Consider the following 21,796-nt stretch of genomic DNA (forward strand, 5'->3'; position numbering starts at 1 on the left):
GTCACGCAGATTTTGTCTTGAAAATGGACCCCATGGGGTCTTCAGAGAAAACCTCACTGCACCGTGTCTAGACACTGTTTGTGAGGTGCTTGTATGGCTTTGCCGGTGACATGGGTCCCCATGAGTCATTGTGCATTCAGGTCGAAGTCCCCACCGAGATAGGAGAACAAGTACCGACACATACACACACACAAACACACACACACACACACACACACACACACACACACACACACACACACACACACACACTCTCGTCGACGTACGATAGAGGGCGCCTAACAGCAGTGTAAATCCCACTCCGGGCCACAAGGGGCAGTGTAACCGCCGCTGCAGTCTGCGCAGAGGGTCGGGGGGGAAACCACGTCAGAAATCTAGCGACGGTTTAGCGCACGAGCTGCGAGCTAGCGCGCCAACGGAAGCGTTTAGCTTCGTATTCGATTAAAAAATAATAAGGAAAGTCCAATGGTGCGATATTTTCTGAACGTCCAGATCAGCCTGCGTTAACAGAGAGCGGTTTCACGGGGAACAAATAAGGAGGGGGAACAAAATCAACAAATCATCGGTCTTTTCGTTGCCGTTACTCGCTGACTGATTGGCGCAGATGGCGGCCACCGTGGAGGAGCTGTACCGTAACTACGGCATTCTGGCCGACGCCAAGGAGGACCTCAGCCAGGTGCGTGTTCCTTCTTTCACAACACATACATCATTAGTGTAAAGTCACACACTCCCCTGGGTTTGTTACTGATATTTCGTCTATCTCGTTGTCATACCGTACATAAAGACATATCCGGCCTACAACGGATAGCTAAGCTAACTTAGCTAAGCTAGCAGTAACCTGTCCTGAGTTAGCAGTTGTTTAGCTAACAGAGCACAGATAATTAAACAGTCTTTTATGTTTAAAAATCTAAAGATCTGGATGGATCTTAAAATCACGTTTTTTTTATTTGTGAATTCTTTCCCTGAAAGTTGTCAGCAGCCGTATAGCGTTATGTAAATTTTTTTGTTTTTTAGGCACAGTTAAAAGTAGTATACCTTCACCACTATATTTCATTTACAATTTACAATTTAAGTCCATTCATTACTTTTTAATAATTAGTTTGATCTGTTGGAGGTGGGTCTGTCTTTCCAGACTAGCAGGAACACTTGGTGTGAGGCATAAATAGGCCAAAGATAGGTCACTAATTCATCACAGGACACACACACACACACACACACACACACACACACACACGAACATAGAGGCAACTTGAATGTAGACAGTACAGACCTATCTTCTATGTTTTGGGCAGGAATGAGGAACCTGGATGAAACACAAAAATGAAATGCACACAAGATCTTTCATTTAATTTATTATATATGGTTTTATAAGTGTGTGTGTGTAACTTTTTAAAGACTTTCTCCTTAAAATCCACATTTAAAAATAAATAATAAGTAGAAAAGGCTAGGATAGTGCAAAAAAGAGAATGTTTACAGTAGAATGAATGCTAAACTAAGCACTTGTAAGGCATTTGCAACAACAAAAAAAACTCAATATGAATATTACTCAGATAGAATGGTAGAAAGGTCAGAATTGAAATCTATTACTATGATATGCCAAAGATCCACACTGCATTACTCTCCTGTTAAACATGTATCTGGTCTATGTATTTACTATTTTACAGCATAAAGATGCCTATCAGGTTATTTTGGATGGTGTGAAAGGAGGCCCCAAGGAAAAGCGTTTGGCTGCGCAGTTCATTCCAAAATTCTTCAGTAGTTTTCCAGACCTGGCAGATGCAGCAATTAATGCACAGTTGGATTTGTGTGAAGACGAAGATGTATCGGTAAGTTCTCCTCTCTCTGGCCAAAATTTATACGAGAGATCAGGTCCCAGTTGGAGTAATGAACACGTCCATACCTAGCTGTTGTGTTTTGTCTTTTGTAGATTCGCAGACAAGCCATCAAAGAACTTCCACGCTTTGCGGCTGGAGAGAATTTACCCAGAGTAGCAGACATTCTCACACAACTACTGCAGACAGGTATTTGTTGCATGGTAGATTTGTGGTAGAATTTATTTACAAAAAGTTGATTTTCTACTAATACTTTAAAATGAAGAGAACAACATAACCAATTCATATTTCTGATATGTATTAAGTTAAATATAATCCTTTAAATTAACAGTATAGTTTGTTTTTACATGATTTGATTGATATTTTTTAACGTGAATAACGCCTTATTTTGACGTAAATTAGAAATAAAACCCATCAGATCATAGTTACAAAAAGAGGTCCTGGCAGCAATGTAAAAATAAACTTATGTTGTCGTTGTCTTGAAACTAAGTGCACAGGTGCAAGCACATGGCTCTTTTATTTCCCTGTGGAATTGAGACACACAGCCACTAAGTTTTGCCATACTGTGGCTATATATATCATATCATTAAGCTGCATGTTAAAAGGACATAATGAATGCTGCACTGTGCACAGAACGAACTTGATTTATCAGTGCTGCTTGAGAAACGTAAAGGGGTGCCATTAACATCAGTGCATCTGTATGCCATGATGTAATGATAAGCCAATGATTTCATCATGATTAGAAATGTTTTCTATTGTTTGCAGCTGATTGAAATAGTGGATGCACTAAACCCCTCTTGATCAGACCAAACTTATGGAGGTCATGTTTTATTGTTATCTAACTCTTTGCCATTTGATTGCTGAGCTTATTCTCCCCTTTTCCAGATGATGCAGCAGAATTCAACCAAGTAAACACTGCACTGATTTCCATATTCAAAATTGATGCTAGAGGTATTGTCTTTTCCTAATATTTTTTAAAAATACTTTACATTAATTTGTGTATTTCTTTTGTATATATGCATTGGTTTTCTACTCATATTTTGTTAAATAGTCCAGTTTGCCAACTTTTACTTAATGTTTTAGGGACACTTGGAGGTCTTTTTAGCCAAATTCTACAGGGCGAAGATGTTGTGCGAGAAAGAGCAATTAAGTTCCTCTCTGCCAAATTGAAGACAGTGCCTGAAGAAACCCTGACCAAGGAAGTGGAGGACTACATCTTCACGGAGACAAAAAAGGTAGAATAATAACTTTGCTTGAGATATAGATCAATGAAAGCATATAAACCTATTTTAAAAACTTTAAATGTTTCCAGGACACAGTTGGTTTAGTGTGCATTCGTCATTGTAAATGTTTGGTGTAGGGCTGCAACTAACGATTATTTTGTTAATTGATTAATCTGACTTTTGTTTTTTGTTAATTTGATAAAAAAAAAATTTTTAAGACGTTTTGCTTATAACTACATAAAATCCTAATTCAGGGTATTTATGTATAAAAGTGTACTTTAAAAATGCAGAAGCCACATATTGAGATTATCTATCTTTAATTTTGACATTTTAAAGCTTATGGTGGCTGCTTGTTGAGGAGTGCATGGGAGATTTCTCCTTTTGAACAAATTCCCTCATACTGGGTTGTTTGTTTCTGTAAAAAAAAAAAATAATAAACGCCTCTGCGCATCTTGAGTATAAAAGGTGAAGCACTTTGTGTAAATCAACACATGTATTGTATTTTGCAGATGGCAAGTTGACAATCATGCTTAAAAAAATCTATATAAAATATGATACAGCATTGTTTTGACAATTTTTCTTTCAAAAAGACAATTTTGTTCAGTTATGAAGATATAACTATCTAAAATCTAGAATTAATTTAGTTTTGTATAATAATTAAGGGACACGCATAAATTAAATATTCAAACATTGAAAACAAGTGTTTGAATGTAGAAAAGCCGCTGTAAATCATGTTTAAAAACAGAAGTTGCCTGTTGTAGTAGACAAATGCTATAAAAAGAGAATGGAGCAGAGAAATGCAGCATGAATTTTTTTTAAAGAACAATATGCATTGGTGTGCAAATGCATAATTATTAGCTGAAAACCACAACAGTGACTAAAAATTTAATCGTTTACTGCTGCTGCTGTTTGCTGCTTTTACAGTTTTTAATATAATCCATCACTATGTCACGAGGTGATTGCACAACCTGATGCTCGTAAGTCACGACAGATCTTGTGCGACTGTCCCAAAGTTAACATACAGTTTACACAATAGCACTTTATTTAACTATACCATTTTCACATGATGGGGATTATACAGTTTTTGCTTACCGTACTGATGTTTCGCCTTCATCTGTGATGCCAGTGTGCTTTGTTTTAATGTGTTCATGCATCACTGTGATCCTTCAATGCCACACAACCTCAGCTTTGCATAATTTGCAGGTACAGTGTTCTTTGTTGTGTCTAATATAAAATGCTTCCATGCCTTGGAAGACTTGGGACGCACACTTTTTCTGCTGCCGGTTGACCTGTATCTTACCATCATGCTAACCCATAACTTGAGCATACCAGCTAATCTGATAACCACAATCGTTTACAACAAATTTTATTATCGATTAGTTTTTGCAGCCCTACTTCACTGGTAGCTCAGTGGTTAATACTTTTTAATCAGATCCTGATTTCAAATCCCAGCACTGCCTATGCTTTTAATCCTCAACTGCTTAGTTGTATAAATGGGATTTTAAATTGTAGGTTGCGCTGGGTACACAACTTGCCAAATTCCGCATATATAAATAGAGTTTTGAACCACCTGGTGTTTTCCTGCTCACTAGGAGAGTTGAACAAAAACTCAGTAGCCACCCTAAAAGCACTTGAGTAGTCTTGCACAGGTTTGTGAGAGCTTATCAAATGAATGATCATCTCAGAAATACTTTGTGATTTAGTCTTTTATGATAGACACATGTATTAGTGGCACTCTTAAGAGTTTCTGTGCATTTTGTTGTGTGAAAAGGCATGATTGTGGCATCATCATGCAATGGTGAAAATTCTCAGCAATCTTTGTATTCAATAAATACAGTAAAACTAATAGACAAATTAGTGGGTTCTTTGCAATACAAAGTATAGAGTTGTAGGTGGGTCCTGGATTTTTTAAAATATATTTTGTTTCAAGATAGCCATTTCATGCTCTGTACTATGATATTGTGTGCAGGTTTTGGAGGATGTGACTGGAGAGGAGTTTGTGCTTCTGATGCGGGTGCTGTCTGGCCTGAAGTGCTTGCAGACAGTGAGCGGGAGACAGCAGCTAGTGGAGCTAGTGGTGGAACAGGCCTACCTGGAGCAGGTCCTCAATCCTGCTGATGCTGACAGCGTGGACCGCCTGCTCCAGTGTACACGCCAGGCACTGCCACTGTTCTCGGTGAGCTAGATTACAGCCCAAGTTCATTAATACCTTATTACTAGATAAGATTTTGTACTCTACTGAATTCTGTGTTTATTTTTTATAAAAATAAATATATTCTTTTTTTTTTTTATATATATATAATAATTTGTTTTTAATTCTGACAGAAAAATGTACATTCCACTCGATTTGTGACGTACTTCTGTGAGCATGTTCTGCCTAACCTCAGCATGCTCACCAGCCCTGTGGCAGAACTGGACATCCAGCTTGAAGTGAGCATCATATGTGTAAATTAACAAATCTGAATATTGAAAGAATTAATTATTTCATAATTGCTAAATTGACAAGTTTTCTTTTACTTGTACAATATAGTGTGTGTGTGTGTGTGTGTGTGTGTGTGGCTCACACTACCCACGGTTCGGTTAACATTACTGTTTTTGTGTCACGGATCAGATTATTTTTTAAATCAGCAAAAAAAAGTTGAGGAGACAAATATAATTTGCTTTTCATTTATTACAAGAAAAGTTACAGCAAGTAAATGCTCCCATACATGCAATGCGAACAATGCAGGATGCTTTTCAAGTTTTTCTCCCCTTCACTAGCCATTGGTGACTGATTAGCATTTATTTATTTATTTTTTTAATACTGTACCTTTTGTTTTTCTCTAGGTACTAAAACTGCTGGCTGAGATGAGTCCATTCTGTGGTGACATGGACAAACTTGAGTCCAACCTCATGATGCTATTTGAGAAACTTTTGGTAAACCATAAAGTGTTTATTTGCAACATTAATTAACTCTGTTTCACTCTGGATTTTACAAGATTGCTCAGATGAGTAATGTGTTTGGTTTAGTTTTGTGATTTGGTTTAGTTTTAGTGATACATTTCTTCAAACTGGGACTTTAAAAGCAACTGAATTACTGAAGACACATTTATCTGTAAAATGTTTAGCTCGCAGTAAAATTTTTTTTATCCTTGATATTTAGGAGTTCATGCCCTTGCCTCCTGAAGAAGAGAATGGGGAAAACGCTGGGAGTGATGAGCCCAAGCTTCAGTTCAGCTATGTGGAGTGCCTGCTCTTCAGTTTCCATCAACTTGGCAAAAAATTACCAGACTTTCTCATTGACAAGGTCAATGCTGAGAAATTAAAGGACTTCAAGATCAGGTCTGTTTTTGTTTTGGATGGTAAATTTAATCGAGTTGTGTGACATAACATGACATTTGTGATTTCACTCATGTAATTGGATCTACAGGCTGCAGTACTTTGCAAGAGGACTACAAGTGTACATTCGCCAACTTCGTGTGGCCTTGCATGGCAAAACTGGTGATGCACTGAAGACTGAAGAGGTATTGTTAAATAGTTACATTTCTAACTCATCATAGACTAGTAAACTTTATCATAATTAGTGTATACCAGTGGTTACTGGAATTCACAAGCTTGTGCTGTGTTCCTTTAGAATAAAATTAAAGTGGTGGCATTGAAAATTACAAACAACATCAACGTCCTAATCAAGGTAATGGTTTCAATGAGCAAAATCTCATATTTGAATCAACAATAATAAAACTTAGAATGTTCTGTGTACAAGGTTCATTTTAAAATGATTGAATTTTGTTGGCTGATTTAGGATCTTTTCCACAACCCTCCATCTTATAAGAGCACGGTCACTTTGTCCTGGAAACCAGTGCAGAAGGCAGAGGCAGCAGCTGCTGTGGGGTAAGCATCTTATCCCAATTTTTAAGTATTCTTTGCAGTGCTAATACCTCAGGACTCATTGTCTGACATTTCACTTGTGCGTCTCGTAGACAAAAACGCGCTTCTGGAGAGGATGTGGTTACAGGGACCATTGGAAAGAAGGTTTCCCCGTTGCCACGGAGGGATGCACGCCAAATATACAACCCCCCAAGTGGAAAATACAGTGCTAGTATTGGAAACTTTTCCTATGGTGAGTTTGCAGTGATTGCACCGCATAGTACATATTTTATATGAAAGTCTCTATAATATAGTGTAATGTTTATGACCAAGATCTAGGGCTTGGAAAAATCAAGACCAAATAGACGGCAGGATATCAGGAAGTAAAGGATATAATGAGGAGACTAAATACTTAAGAAAAACCTTTCAATGATTAGTAACATAATGTCGTTAATGTGTACATAAATAATTCATTGTCTTCTCAGAGCAAAGAGGCGGGTTTAGAGGCGGTCGGGGCAGAGGTTTTGGACGAGGAAATAGAAGTCGAGGACGAATCTTCTAAAGGAGGACTATATATTATTTTCAGAGATCCATCTTCACAGCTCCAGGTCTGCCCCATGCCAGCATCCCGACTGTTCTGACAGCCTCAATCCTGATGGGCTCCCAGTTTACCACTTACTGTTTCTTCCTCTGTTTTCATAATGTAGTTCTGAAGTCATGCTCAGTGTGTTTTGTTTTTGTTTGTTTTTTTGGGGGGATAAACAAGACAACTGTGTAATTATGTACCTTTTGATTGTATTTGTATGGTGGCAGATCTTCTGTATTTTTTTATCTTAGTTTTGTTGGATGTCTTCACTTGACTTTGTAAGATAATTTGTTTTGATCTGCATTTTATTATAAACCAGTTCAGTCCAAAAGAATTCCTGTCATTGGTAATTTTTGGAAATGGGTATTTAAGTTGTAACGGTCTTCTATGACCTCGCATTAGGCTTTGCCATTTTTGATGAATAAGGAAAAGAAGCATAGTATTTTTAGTGACCTAGTCCTTCGTCATATTTGTCTTAAAAGATCATTGTTGCCATTGTTTAGCTCTTCATAGACTGACTGATTCCTCATTTTTTTTCTGGTAACTTTTAAAAATTTGAGGCTCTATTTTGATCAATTTTTTGCATGCATATTTTACAGCAGTTGGAAATAGGTATGTAAGTATTTTGAATAAAAACAGTTGTTACTGCTAGTTTTTATAAATGACGCTTACATCAACTGAATTGTTGGTAATAAGGGTGCAAAAATTGACCACTTTAAACAAAAACATAATAAATTACTCTTTGCATTCTGTGTTGCTCATTAATGAGCACGGCTTAATTGTGTACTTAATTCTGCAAACACCAAAAATCCACAGTTCGCTTTTTTCATGTTGGGTTTTTTTCTTTTTCAGAAAGATAAGTAGGGAACATGCAAAATGACAAGTGAGATTCAACATTAAACACAAATCTCAAAAAATATTTTATACATGTCTATTTTCCAGAACATTGCACATATGAAGCAAAATATGTTGGAAAAACTGGTTGTGTAGTGAACAAAATAGGAATAGGAAGGAGAAACACCCCAATCATCTTGTTCTTAGGCTATTTTGTGAATTATGTTTTTAAAAAAGCTCCTCTCAATGATCCACTTGCAATAATTGTTTTAATCCTGAAATGAAAGTAGACACTAAATGTACAGTGGGTACGGAAAGTATTCAGACTCCCTTACGTTTTTCACTCTGTTATATTGCAGCCATTTGCTAAAATCATTTAAGTTCATTTTCTTCCTCATTAATGTACACACAGCACCCCATATTGACAGAAAAACACAATTGTTGCAGATTTATTAAAAAAGAAAAACTGAAATATGAAGCATTCAGACCCTTTGCTCAGTATTGCCATGAGTCTTTGGGAAAGATGCGTATTGGACAGGTGATGAGCAGTGCCTGGTTTTCTCCACACATACCGCTTAGAAGTATGGCCAAAAAGTTCTATCTTGGTCTCATCAGACCAGAGAATCTTATTTCTCATCATCTTGGAGTCATTCAGGTGGGTTTTTTTTTAGCAAAATCCATGCGTGCTTTCATGTGTCTTACACTGAGGAGGGGCTTCCGTCTGGCCACTCTGCCATAAATCCCCGACTGGTGGAGGGCTGCAGTGATGGTTGACTTTCTACAACTTTCTCCCATCTCCCGACTGCATCTCTGGAGTTCAGCCACAGTGATCTTTGGGTTCTTCTTTACCACTTTTACCAAGGCTCTTCTCCCCCGATAGCTCAGTTTGGCCGGACGGCCAGCTCTAGGAAGGGTTCTGGTCGTCCCGAACGTCTTCCATTTGAGGATTATGGAGGCCACTGTGCATTTAGGAATCTTAAGTGCAGCAGAAATCTTTTTGTAACCTTGGCCAGATCTGTGCCTTGCCACAATTCTGTCTCTGAGCTTTTCAGGCAGTTCCTTTGACCTCATGATTCTCATTTGCTCTGACATGCATTGTGATCTGGAAGGTCTTATATAGACAGGTTTGTGGCTTTCCTAATCAAGTCAAATCAGTATAATCAAACACAGCTGGACTCAAATGAAGGTGTAGAACCATCTCAAGGATGATCAGAAGAAATGGATAGCACCTGAGTTAAATATATGAGTGTCACAGCAAAGGGTCTGAATACTTAGGACCATGTGATATTTCAGTTTTTCTTTTTTAATAAATCTGCAAAAATGTAAACAATTCTGTCTTTTTCTGTCAATATGGGGTGCTATGTGTACATTAATGAGGAAAATAAATTAACTTAAATGATTTTAGCAAATGGCCGCAATATAACAAAGAGTGAAAGATTTAAGGGGGTCTGAATACTTTCCGTACCCACTGTATGTAGGACTGATAAATGTTTAAAGATTAAGCAAATCTGTGCTGATTGGATACCAGAGATACCAGACATGTCCCCTAGGCATGATAGGATAACTGTTTGCTTCATTGAATTCACACAATTTCTGGCTTGCTTGCTTGCTGCTATTCAGGACTTGGGGCTAATTGATCAGAACTTGAACATATTTCTGTATTATTTAATTGACTTGAGCATGGGATGTATCATAGCATATATAAACATTTAAGGAGATTTAAACGTTATATTTACCTGCTGCTCCTTACATGATATCAAGCAGGACTGAAAGTAGTCCTTGCAATTACCACAAAAGACTATTACCTTGGATTACTGTGGCCCTGCAATGACCTTCAACGTTATTTACCTGGAAAAATGCTCACACCACTAGATGGCCAACCAAGACCACGACTCGAGCACGACGCCTTCATTGTTGTTAAGAAAAGACTTGGGTGTTTATTTTTAGACCGAATATCATGGTTTGTAGCAGATATATTCATGTGCAATTGGTTATTTTTAGAAGTTATGTTAACTGTCGTTACTTTCATGCGTTAGATCAACACGATAATTGGCCGCATGATCAATTCATTTGTTTCATTTCTTCTTTTTTTTTTTTTTTTTTTTTTTAGTTTTCTCGTTTTTCCTTCAAATAGACCTCTCGTCAAATTCTAGTTTTATCCATACTGTCAAGTATTTTTTATGCTCCTCTTAAATAGGTGTAGTGTAAAGGCCGTAGGTGGCGCTGTTCCATAAAAATTACCACGAAGACTCTTGACCATAGTTACATACGAAACCCCATACTACCATACTAAACAGCACAGGCTAGTGTAGATAGTACTAAACCACTATTTAGCACGGTAGTATGCTGCTATTTAAGTATTCAGGGTATTTTCCAAAGCACTTTATAAATGGCAATGATATCAACCTGGAAATGCTGAAATAAAGGAATGTTTTGTCACATAGAAACAGCTGAATTAAACGAAAGCAATCGCCTGCTTTGTGATGTAGACTGTTGTTTTGTTTGAAGTAATGTTTAATAAAAAAACTTATCCTTTTTTGAGAATCAAAGTGGGCACAGATTCAGAGGTTGGCAAACATTGAGTAAAGAGAGAGAGAGAAGAAGAGAGAGAGAGAGAAAATAATTTGAAAGCATGTGTTTATCGTCCTGACATAGTCAGAGGTATTTGCTTATACTCACATGTATATGTTTAATTGGATTTTAAACAGCAAAAAGGTCCAGTTGCTTTCTCGTCACCTTAAAGTATTTACCAGAGACTGTTGTTTTCAGTCAAAATACAAAATCCATCCCTCCACCTAGCTTGTGAATGTTACAGTGGCAACTGGAGAGGGTGGAAATGCAGCACTGCTTGTGTGCACCGTTATAAAACACAGCAGTTCATATTACTGCTGCAACCTGCAAAAAACACGACACAAAAGAGTATAGCTGAAGAGCCGCGAGGAAGAGTATGTTATCCTCTTTTTTCGTGAACGAATAGCATCCGCCCCCTCATGTACAATGCTTGAAATAGTAACAGCACTGGAAGGCTTACTAAATATAGAGTGGATGAGTGTTAACATGTCAACCAGGGACCAGAGAAAGAGGTGCACTACACGCGTGTGGCCTTTTGAAGAAACGGAGACTAGTGCTGTCAATTATACTGTACGAAACACGCGTTCAGTGCATTCTGGAGGCACGTTTGCCTCATAAATCAGATATAATCTTTAACTATGCGCATCCTAATGTGTGTACATTTGAAATAAAGGCGTACTTAACGATCAAACGTCTCATCTCGAATGAGAATTATTTGAATAATGGCGCTGTGTGTGTGTGTGTGTGTGTGTGTGTGTGTGTGTGTGTGTGTGTGTGTGTGTGTGTGTGTGTGTGTTTGACTTAGACTTGTTACGTAATAGGCCTGCAGGTAGAGCGGGTTGGGTTAACTGGGAAGGATCTCGCAACAATAGCAAACCGAGGAATAATTAATGGAAGCGGGTTCCTGGGATTCTATTTTATTCTTGTTCTGTCACCCACATGAAGATGAGCTATTTTGCTTTACTGTTTGTAAAAATTAAACATTTCCTTTACCTAGACTGGATAAATGAACGAATACATTAATTAATTAATAAACGAATGGATGAATGAATGAAATAAATAATTAATAAAGGAAGGGGTGAATGAATGAATGAATGAATGAATGAATGAATGAATGGATGGATGAATGGATGAATAGATGCATCAATTAGTTGTACATAAACTACAGACAGGGATGAGAAAAGTAACAGCGGGAACACCCGTCCTTTCACAGTCGCTATTATCAGTTACCCAGCACCAAATCTAACATGTCATGGACAAGGAACATCATGTGACACCCCTTCTGCCCGTTCATAAATATTCAAGGTCTCTATTCATGCACACTCTCCTCTTGAGGTAGTTTATTGTGCTTGGGCTCTGAATCATGTGATTCTAATGGGAGGGGGAGATTCTATAAATAGCTCTATAGCTCGGCTTCCATTGACATCATTTAGGCAGGAGAGACGGAAAAATAAACAAAGAGCGAAGGCTATAAGGGCGGAGATTCTTAATCTAAGCTTGAAATTCAAACAACTCCCTCATCAATTTGATTTTTTTTCCCAATTGAAACCAGCAGAGCAGCGTGTCCGTTTCCTAGAACGTCCATGGCCATGTTAGAGGAACTGAAACAAGTGAGCAGATGTGGGGTGAAGGGCAGGGAGGGGGGACATCAAACAAAGGAAAATGGAACATGTGTGAGGAACCCAGTGCAAATATTTTGGATGATGTTTTAATGGGACCTGTAAAAAACGGCGAAGCCCATTCTACTTAAGTGAGCAAAACAGTAGGTGGTGTCCATTCTGTGTTGATAGCAGGCCTCGGTGTTCCCTTCCATAGAGACAAGACAAGCCGATTACATGAAACAATCACACGTCCTTGTCATGTCGCTTATAAGGAAAATAAAAAGAAATTAGGAACTGGTTATGTTTGTTGGTCAGCTGTTAGTTAAGACTAATAGCCCTTTTAGTGTTTACAGACCATTAGGTAGACTCAACTACATCACATAGACTACGTCCAAAGCAAATGATGTTAAAGGCGAAATAAACTGTAAACGTATGGGATCTGTAATCAAAAAGTTAACGTGCTTATTTAAAGAATCCTCAATTTTCAGGTTATATTATTTGATTTTGTTTACCATTGATTTTCAGATGTTGCTCTCCGTGGTGCTGAAAGAGCATTGGCGCGGTCGCTCTCCGGTAGGGTGTGGTGATTTGTGTCCATGTGGAAAATCTGAAACGCGACAGATTTCATGTTGTTATTAATCTAGGTCCAGTCACGGTTTTTAAGTGGTCATCGTGTTACTTCACAATTAACATTAAAGGATATTGAATACGTGATTAATACCTTTGAGGCTTTTGGTAAAAATTAAACAATTTGGAAAGGTTAATTTAGAGTATTTAGGAGAGCAGTTTATCATTTTCCCTTTCCGAACAACATTTTGTTTCTTTAAAATTATATATAAAGTTTAAGAATTTTTAAATAATTTACAAAAAAAAAACATCATATGATATTTGTGATGTTGACCATGTTAAGTGTGTTCTATAAAATATTTTCATACTTTACACTCATTAGATTTCAGGGCACAAAGAAAATGTTTTAAAAATAGAAGTGTTAACCATTTATTTTTAGCAGTTAACAAATTTTTTAGGATCAGAGTCCTACAGAGGGTATGATTGACCAATTATATCAAGGAGATGCTAATGATAATCAATTTCATATATAGGTTAAAACATACAGACTTAAACTTAGACTTAAAACTACATGAGGTTTCCCATCACAGGTCAGACACTATAGCAAGGCTGAGCACAGCAACAAGTCACAAGGTAGTTATAGTGCACCAGGAAGGTCGCTCCCAGGCAAAGATTTCAGAGCAGACTGGGGTTTCAAGATGTGCTGTTCAAGCTATTTTGAAATAACACAAAGAAATTGGTAATGTGGGACCACAGATGCAGTTTTTGGCCAAGGAAACTTAATGAAGCAGATAAAAACACATTATGATTACTTCCCTTCAACATTTGAAGATGTCCTGCAGACCCAGGTAAACCCATTTACTACCTGGAAAAAACTGGCCAGGAGTGGCCTTCATTAATGAATTACACCAAAAAAGCCATATCTCTGACATGGAAACAAGGCTAAGCAACTCAACTATGCATGAAAACATAGGGACTAGGGTGCAGAAAAATGGCAGCAGGTGCATTGAATCAAAATCTGGAATATTTGGCTGTAGCAAAAAAAAAAAAAAAAAAGATTTTGTTTTCCAAAGGATTGGATAGTGATACAATAATGAGTGTCTGCAGGCAACATTGAAGCATGGTGAAGGTTTTCTGCAAATAATGTTGGAGATTTGTTTAAAATGAATGATGTTCTAAATGTTGGGAAATACAGGCACAAATATTTATCTCTAATGCAATATCATGAGGGATGTGTAAAATTGGCCCCTAATCTATTCTGCAGCAGGATAACAACCCCAAATATACATTCAATGACATTAAGATCTATCTTCAGCGTCGAGAAAACCAAATAGTTCTGAAAGTAATAATTAGTAGCCTTGATATATATATAATCTATTAAAAGCAAATCACAGCTATTATTTATATATATATATATATATATATATATATATATATATATATATATATATATATATATATATATATATATATATATATATATATATATATGTAGTGTTGTTGCAATAGCTGTGATTTGCTTTTAATGGGTTTACAGGCTGTGAATCTGAAGAGATCTAGTTTGCATAGGTTAAATGAGGAGAGGCTTTGAGTGAGTTCCAACCACAGTCAGCCGAATTCATGATATTTTTAGCTTTAGTGGTGAGTGGGGGAAGTCTAGGTTTGTTGCTATAGATCAAGACCAGCACTCCTTTTCTGCAAATTTTGCAGAATGTTGAATGTTCGTGGCCAAAATAGGACAATTTTCGTCAAGCATTTTCAGTTGCAAGAAATACTTAGAAAAGCCTTTTTTGTTTATCCCTAATACTACTTTGATACTATTAATACTGTTAATGAAAACATCAACATTAAAATTCTTTCTTTTCTCATTCTTCATTAGGAGACTAATCAGAACGCTTTTCTCACGTTTATTAGTCCAGTGTTTCCTCTAAAATGAAAATCACTTGTTTATATAAACTGTTTCTCAATTAATAACTAATTGATTAAAGAAGCTAATATAAACAATATGTCTATAACTTATGACGATACTTATGACTATACTTCTGAAGCCCTTTACAATTTAACTTTATGAATTACAACATTGCCAAGATGTTAGGAAATAAAGATAAAGTAAATTAAAAGTTTAAATGAAAAGAGGTAAGTGAGAAGATGTTTTTAATGAGGCAACCACCTTGTTTGTTGTCAACATCATTGCCAAATGTATCTAATTGCTACAGAATGATGGTTTCTCTGAACTCTGGCATATTTTAGTGGCAACTGAGGTATGTACACAACATTCAGCTTACATGCTAAATGTCCTAAAATTCCAAAGAAATAGTTTTATGCAATAAATGGCCAATTCGCAATGCTTTCTACGAGCATACACATGTACATACTTTCTACAATAAACAGTCACTTAACATAATATGCATTATTGCTAGTTTCTTGTGCCCAGAGAAATGCAACTGCTAATCACAAATACACATTTGTGTATGTATACATACATTTACTTAAAACACACTCACCATATGGCACTTTACTTGCAGAAAAATTCTACATTCTTGCTCAGAAAATCATAAACAGCAGTTATACAAGTATCTATTCACTGAAAAAGTAACATATGTTATTAACATTCTATTCACTCCACATAACCTTTGGTGAAAATCACTAAATAATGTAAACCAACAATTTCATTAACAATCAATCTGACCTAGCTAAGATTACTTCACTGTGTTAAGCTCTGTTTCAATATATGGCAACTTCTAAATCTTACTCAGATAGACTGCCCAGAATTTGATCTAATTAAATTGTTTTGGAAATGTCACATGGCAGTTCTTCCCTTAGTCTTGTCCTTGGGGCTTAGAGCCACATCAGGTTCAGACCCCAACAAAGTTACTTTTCTTGCCTAAAGGTTCGTTCAAGTCTGGACAATTTTGCAAAAAAGGTTCTATTTATTTTAGTGTGTCATGTTAGTTGAGCTTGGCTAAAATAAGGTGCTATCCTATTAAATAAGTTTGCTGGTATCATTAAAGTGGGGTGCCTGACTATTTAAGACAGAAAACAGGCATGTTAACAAGTAGTTTACATGGTTGTTGAACCTGTGACCTGGTAGCTTCTATTTTTCTCTAGTTTCTAGCTTATTTTTTTAGCTTACACTATTATAATAACACGGTTGTGTTTACCTTGTACCCACTGGAGCTATCTATATTCATATAACAGGACTGGAGTATGTGTGTCCCTCCATCCATGCCAAGTGCATTCAGCTTGAGCTGTGCTCTCAGTAATAAAGCTTTGCTCTGGACCATTGAATTAGAGTGTGCATGTCTTTCTGATTGTCTTCCATCCATTGGAGCTACTGGTACTAACAAAGCTGGAGTGTGTTTTTTTTAAACACTTTGACTTCAGCATCCCAGCCAAGTCATCCACACTGCACCACAGTTTTAGATAGCATATGAGTGCACATGCCTCTCCGTTTCCTTCACATTTACAGGAAATATCAGTAAAAACACGGTCGGCGCATGTGTGTTTTGCCATTACTGACAATCCTAAGTCAAAAATTGCCTGCCTTGCCTTGGACCTGTTGCCACCCAAAATCCAGTTAGTTGCAATGATTCTAGGAGTAATGATCACTGTGTCCATGATACTAATCATGCTAGTATTGCAGCATTTATAAAAGATAAAGAATGATGCATAAAGGATGATGCACTGTGTACATCTGTAGATATACATTTGGTTGTAAAAGATCGGAGGTCAAAGCACACATTCTAGACATCAATACAGAGGTAGCTGCAGCTCTGTGTCACCAGTCATGTGCATTTGTACAGTATTGTTTAGCAATCCTCTGCTGCTTGTCTGGTCAGGGTATTCCAGGAAGTCCTGTCCATAGAATCCATCTGAAATTCTATTAATTTAATTTACATATTTAGAGTAGAAAATAACTACGTCCGATCACTGGATACTGGTGACTATGTTACAGGTTGATATATTCAGTTCTGCCTTTGACACCCAACATTCTCAGGTCTAAAACCTCACCAATTTTAGACTTACAATAAGTGGATCCATGCAATGCAAACATTAACACCCTCGATCCATGAAGTGTGGCTGACATCAGAACACTCAATATCTGAGCAGGATGCTACATCTGATACAGTCTCCTATAGGGATTGTTGCCTGTAACTGCAGCAGTGGTTCCCTTTAACGTGTTGAACCTAAGAGGCTGCCAAAAATTGAAAGACTCTTCAGTCTGTGGCCAGACCTTATACTGGATCAATCCTTTCTATCGTAGAGAAAGAGCAGGTTCACCAAGTTTAAAATTACCTCCCAATGTGGTATAAGCACAGCTGTCATCTCCAAATACCTTAACAGAGAGCAATAAATAAGATGATTGTGGTCAAAGGGTTGCCTTGACCACAATGTTTTACCCCATATCACTGGTAACTAATATGTGCCCACATATTGTTTACACAAAATTATATGAAAATATTAAGCTCTTACAGTCGGTGTTTCTTTGCTTTCCTTTCAGCAGTGTACATGTTAAGCAGTCAAGCAATATTCCCTTGTTGAAGTAGGCAATTACCTATACCATGAGATATGTGGGCAAAACACGGCAATTGAAATGATCATCTAGAAGCATTATGTATTTTGCCTGCATAGTGGCAAATATAACCACAATGTTGTACAGACATTGTTAGTTAAAAATACTAATACTTAAAAAAAAAAACATAATACTAGCCTATGAAAGAACGTGTAATATCTCGGGTTTGTTGGAATAAAGTTGAGTTTAACAGTTGATTTTGTAACAAACAAAACGAAAACAGAAAGTTTTGTATTAGCTAGTATTTTTATTAACCTTTCTGGGCACCGAACTGAAGACATCTGTGGAGTCATGAGAACTATGACGGCGTTTGGCGACACCATGTGGCCATTAGTTCAAATGGTGGAGGTTATTGATATTTCTCGGCTGCAATGTGGTTGATTTACCGTTCTGCTGCATATTCCGATATCTTCACTAAATCTGACTTGCAGCCTCTCTGGTGTGTTATTTGCCTGTGGTATCGGACTGCACAATTTAGTAACAAGAAATCGTATTGTTCCTTTTACAAAACGGCGTCTCGGGTTTTTCATATTAAATGGCATTTTGTTCAAAATGAGCGCAGTGTAATGTGATTTCCGTGGTCCTGTGCTCCAAAGCTTTGGGTCAACACAAGCAGCTAAAGGGTGCATATGTGGTGTGTAGAGAAGCGATACACAGTGTTCCCTGCACTGGATGCGTCCATGGCAAAGCAAGTTGGTCTCGACGGCAATCTACTACATGAAATGATTCCCTGACAATGGTGAAAGACTGAAAAGAAAATATACAGTCGATCCCTTAACCTTTTTTTAAATTTGCGTTGTTCTGGTTTTTACGGCGGTTTCATTACGGCGCGTCTGTGTGCGATGGTTGTAATCAACAGCCACAGACAGTAAAGTGGGAAAACCTAAATGTGACGTCAATGCCTAGTAACTGACGCAGCCTCCAACAGGAAAAAAAAGAGACTGACTGCAAGGCTTAATTATCACGTTTTGTATACTGTTTTATACGCAGCGCTGCTCGTGGTTACTCTTACATATGTAGACATGCATATAGTAGCGTTAAAGTCGAAATGTTAATCTGATTTGTGTGTGTGTGTGTGTGTGCGGTGTGAGAGTGCGTCTCTCTCTTTCTTTCGCGCGCGCTCTCTCCCTCTCTCGAGCAGCGAATCCGTCCTGAGTTTCCATGCGAAAGTTGCATGGAGACACACGGCGTAAGACGCGTGTAATGAGGAGAGTGGTGAGAGAGGGAGAGATAAAAGACAAGGAAAGAGGGAACAAACTCAAACCAAGCGAGATCACAACGGATCTCCACCGATTAATTTGCTAGTTGTTTTTGGCAAAGGAAAAAAATAAAGGCATCGGGGCAAGTATTGTAACAAAAAAAAAAAAAAAAAAAAAAAAAAAACACTGCATCGATGCAACAGAACTGACTCGGAGCCCTTGCACGGAGTTGGAGAGGCAGAAATGAATGTACATTGCATGCACTCCACGTAACGCTCCGGAGCGATGCCTTTGTGAGTGGGGTTTTTTTTCGTACTGCGAGCTAAAAATAGCAGCAGTGTTTGATCGTGCTCCAGAAATAGGCAGTGGGGTAACACAAGTATAAAAAGGACTGCAATTCTGAGAAACCTTGGACATTGCTGAGGTTAGACGTGAAATATAGGCAGCATTTGATTGCCATCTGGTTGATGTGTTTGATTGATTTAAAATGTGTGTGTGTGTGTGTGTGTGTGTGTGTGTGTGTGTGTGTGTGTGTGTGTGTGTGTGTGTGTGTGTGTGTGTGTGTGTGTGTGTTTCCCCTTTCAGCAAGGGCTCGCTGCATAGGTAAGTACATGTGCAAAGCGTTGTTCGATTAAATGTACTTCTTGTGTTTGAATATTGCAACGAGGTTTGGTGCATGCATGGTGTTGGGTTATACAGAAGCCATTCCCTCCACTGACCAGAAACGACGCAGGGGTAAACAACATTTTAGCCACTGGCATGAACTTAATACAAGCTGTTATTGTAACTTCATGTTTTCTTTCTCTTAGCTTCATGGAAATTAAAATGCCATCTCTCTCTCTCGAGCAGGAATCTCGCAAACCGTAAATATGACCACCACAAAAGCAAGACCAAACTCATGTCTTACGGCGCTGTTGAGCCATTTTACGCTTTCTGTCTTCGCTACAACTCAAAGTTCGCGAATGGAAATCCCTACCATCAAAGGCAAACCGGGTGATGTTGGTTTAATAAATGAAGAGGACACTAGATGAAAGCATGCACAGGAAACAAGGAGTGCCTTGAGGGGCTGATGGAGCGATGCGCCGGAGCTGACAAGAGGGGAACCCACAGGCTGAAAATACAATGTGGCGTCAAGGGGAGCCTGGTGCTCCTGCTCGACCTGCGCCAAAATTACTCTGAACTAGGCATGTCTTTTTTAATACCAACCGCGGCTGGTGCAAGTAGTCTGCTTTCCAGAGTCATTCCAAATGCATCCTTAAGTTTCGAACCCATGCGTCCGCATGACAGTTTTGCCGCTTGCTTTGTTCGTACAATTCAGTTTGCAGTTAGAAGCTAAACATAATATGGCAATAGGCGGGCTGACTTGGATTACTCTTCCGCCCACGTCATTTTCATTATACAGCGCTGCAACAGACATTATTTTTTCCATTGAATGAACTGAAATACTGCTCTGGTGTTTGGCATAGGCAACACTTTGTATTATAAGTGTTATTTACAGACCATCACCAGCAATCAGAAAATTGCGTCTGCCAGTACTCTTGACAGATTTGTAACTCCAAGTCTGCAGCACACAGACTTTGGCGACATTTGGCACTAATTTGTCGAAGTGCTTGCTTTAGAAGGACAATACTTGCGAGTAAGAAACAACAGTTGGTAGGCGCCGCTATCGTGATACATCGCGCCAAAGAGCAGTGATACACTCCACCAGTGTAGCTCGTAAGAGTCGACTTGGATAGCAGGTTTCACGTTTATATGAGACATGCAGCGTCTAACCGAGTATCCGATATATTAGTTATATTTCTTATATCCACCAAGATACATCATCTATATGACATAGACACTGCAATTTGGCCAAGTGCTGCTTTCAGGAATGTAAACTCGTATTTAGTGAGCAATGCTTGCTGACATGGAAAATGAAGAAAAAAAAAAACACGACGTTGATAACCTTGACCTCAAAGACCATGTGGCTCTCTTTGTTACATGCATCTAGTCCAGACATGCAAAGATCTAAAATAATGCAATACTGGCGGTGTAATTCTGGTGGAAAAACAGATTTCTCCGAGTCGTGACTGCTATAGTGAGTAATATGGGCGCGTTGGCTGCGTCAGGAGATGCAGTCGCTGTGCGCTGCAGACGGAAGGGGGAGAATCGTGACTGACTGCTGGAGACGTCCGCAGACGAAACGACCACCCAATAAAATCCTCTTAATGGCATTTGTGCAAGATATTTACACATGTTATCTCTCTAGCCCTTTACTCTTTGCTTTGAGCCACCTCAACCTCCCCTTGCACCACCGAAGACATGAGAAGAATATCTGGGATTAAGGGACGGGAGGGAGGATCTTGGTTTGGGATGAGTTCCGACTGGTATGTGTGTGTGTGTGTGTGTGTGTGTGTGTGTGTGTGTGTGTGTGTGTGTGTGTGTGTGTGTGTGTGTGTGTGTGTGTGTATACCGGGCAGGGAGGGGGGTCCAGATATAGATCGTGACCCTCCCACCTAGTACAGTTTCTTGCATATAGTTCCAAAAAGGGATTGCCAGAGACTTTGTGGTTCATTTTGACAAATGATTACTATGTGGATATAGGAACAGGAATTCCCTGGTAAGTAAAATCCAGCTACCAATACTATATAGACTAGGTCTGCTATTCTAAAGAAATAAACATGTGCTTGCTATTTCACATTTATCTTATGGTGCTAATATTTCTATTTGTTAATGTAAAAGTAATAATAACAATACTGCTAGCCTAGTGAGTACATAAGTAAAATTAGTTAAGTCACCGGCATTGTTCTTGTTGTTGCTTATTTGTTTTATTTGTTGTAGCAACATGTGTTACATACATAAGTGACATTTTATTGAAGATAAGGCTATTTTATTTTGAAATGCAAGTTGTAAACGACTCAGGCGATTAAGTTTTAGCCAGGTTAATGAAAAGAATCTGAATGATTGTGCAAATAGTTTATGGAG

At 38.1% G+C, this 21,796-nt stretch overlaps 1 protein-coding gene across 1 annotated transcript; it reads left to right on the plus strand.

Annotated features, from left to right (window-relative positions):
• The first annotated feature begins 318 nt into the window (after positions 1 to 318).
• On the plus strand, positions 319 to 8,239 carry api5 (apoptosis inhibitor 5). The gene is made up of 14 exons (XM_083545721.1): positions 319 to 676; positions 1,665 to 1,826; positions 1,928 to 2,021; positions 2,718 to 2,783; positions 2,916 to 3,067; positions 5,025 to 5,231; positions 5,381 to 5,485; positions 5,882 to 5,971; positions 6,198 to 6,376; positions 6,465 to 6,558; positions 6,669 to 6,725; positions 6,837 to 6,925; positions 7,015 to 7,154; positions 7,387 to 8,239. The coding sequence occupies exons 1-14, from the start codon at positions 605 to 607 to the stop codon at positions 7,461 to 7,463; spliced, it is 1,584 nt and encodes a 527-aa protein (XP_083401847.1). The 5' UTR covers positions 319 to 604; the 3' UTR covers positions 7,464 to 8,239.
• Positions 8,240 to 21,796: the final 13,557 nt, after the last annotated feature.

This window comes from Silurus aristotelis (assembly GCF_946808225.1).
Source record: "Silurus aristotelis genome assembly, chromosome: 7".
NCBI classification, from domain to species: Eukaryota; Metazoa; Chordata; class Actinopteri; order Siluriformes; family Siluridae; genus Silurus; species Silurus aristotelis.

Excerpts from the sequence above, each read along its gene's own strand:
- api5 (XM_083545721.1), top strand. The coding sequence starts at position 605 with ATGGCGGCCACCGTGGAGGAGCTGTACCGTAACTACGGCATTCTGGCC. Across the intron at positions 2,784-2,915 it reads ATTCAAAATTGATGCTAGAG|GGACACTTGGAGGTCTTTTT; the intron begins GTATTGTCTTTT and ends TTAATGTTTTAG. Across the intron at positions 5,486-5,881 it reads AACTGGACATCCAGCTTGAA|GTACTAAAACTGCTGGCTGA; the intron begins GTGAGCATCATA and ends GTTTTTCTCTAG.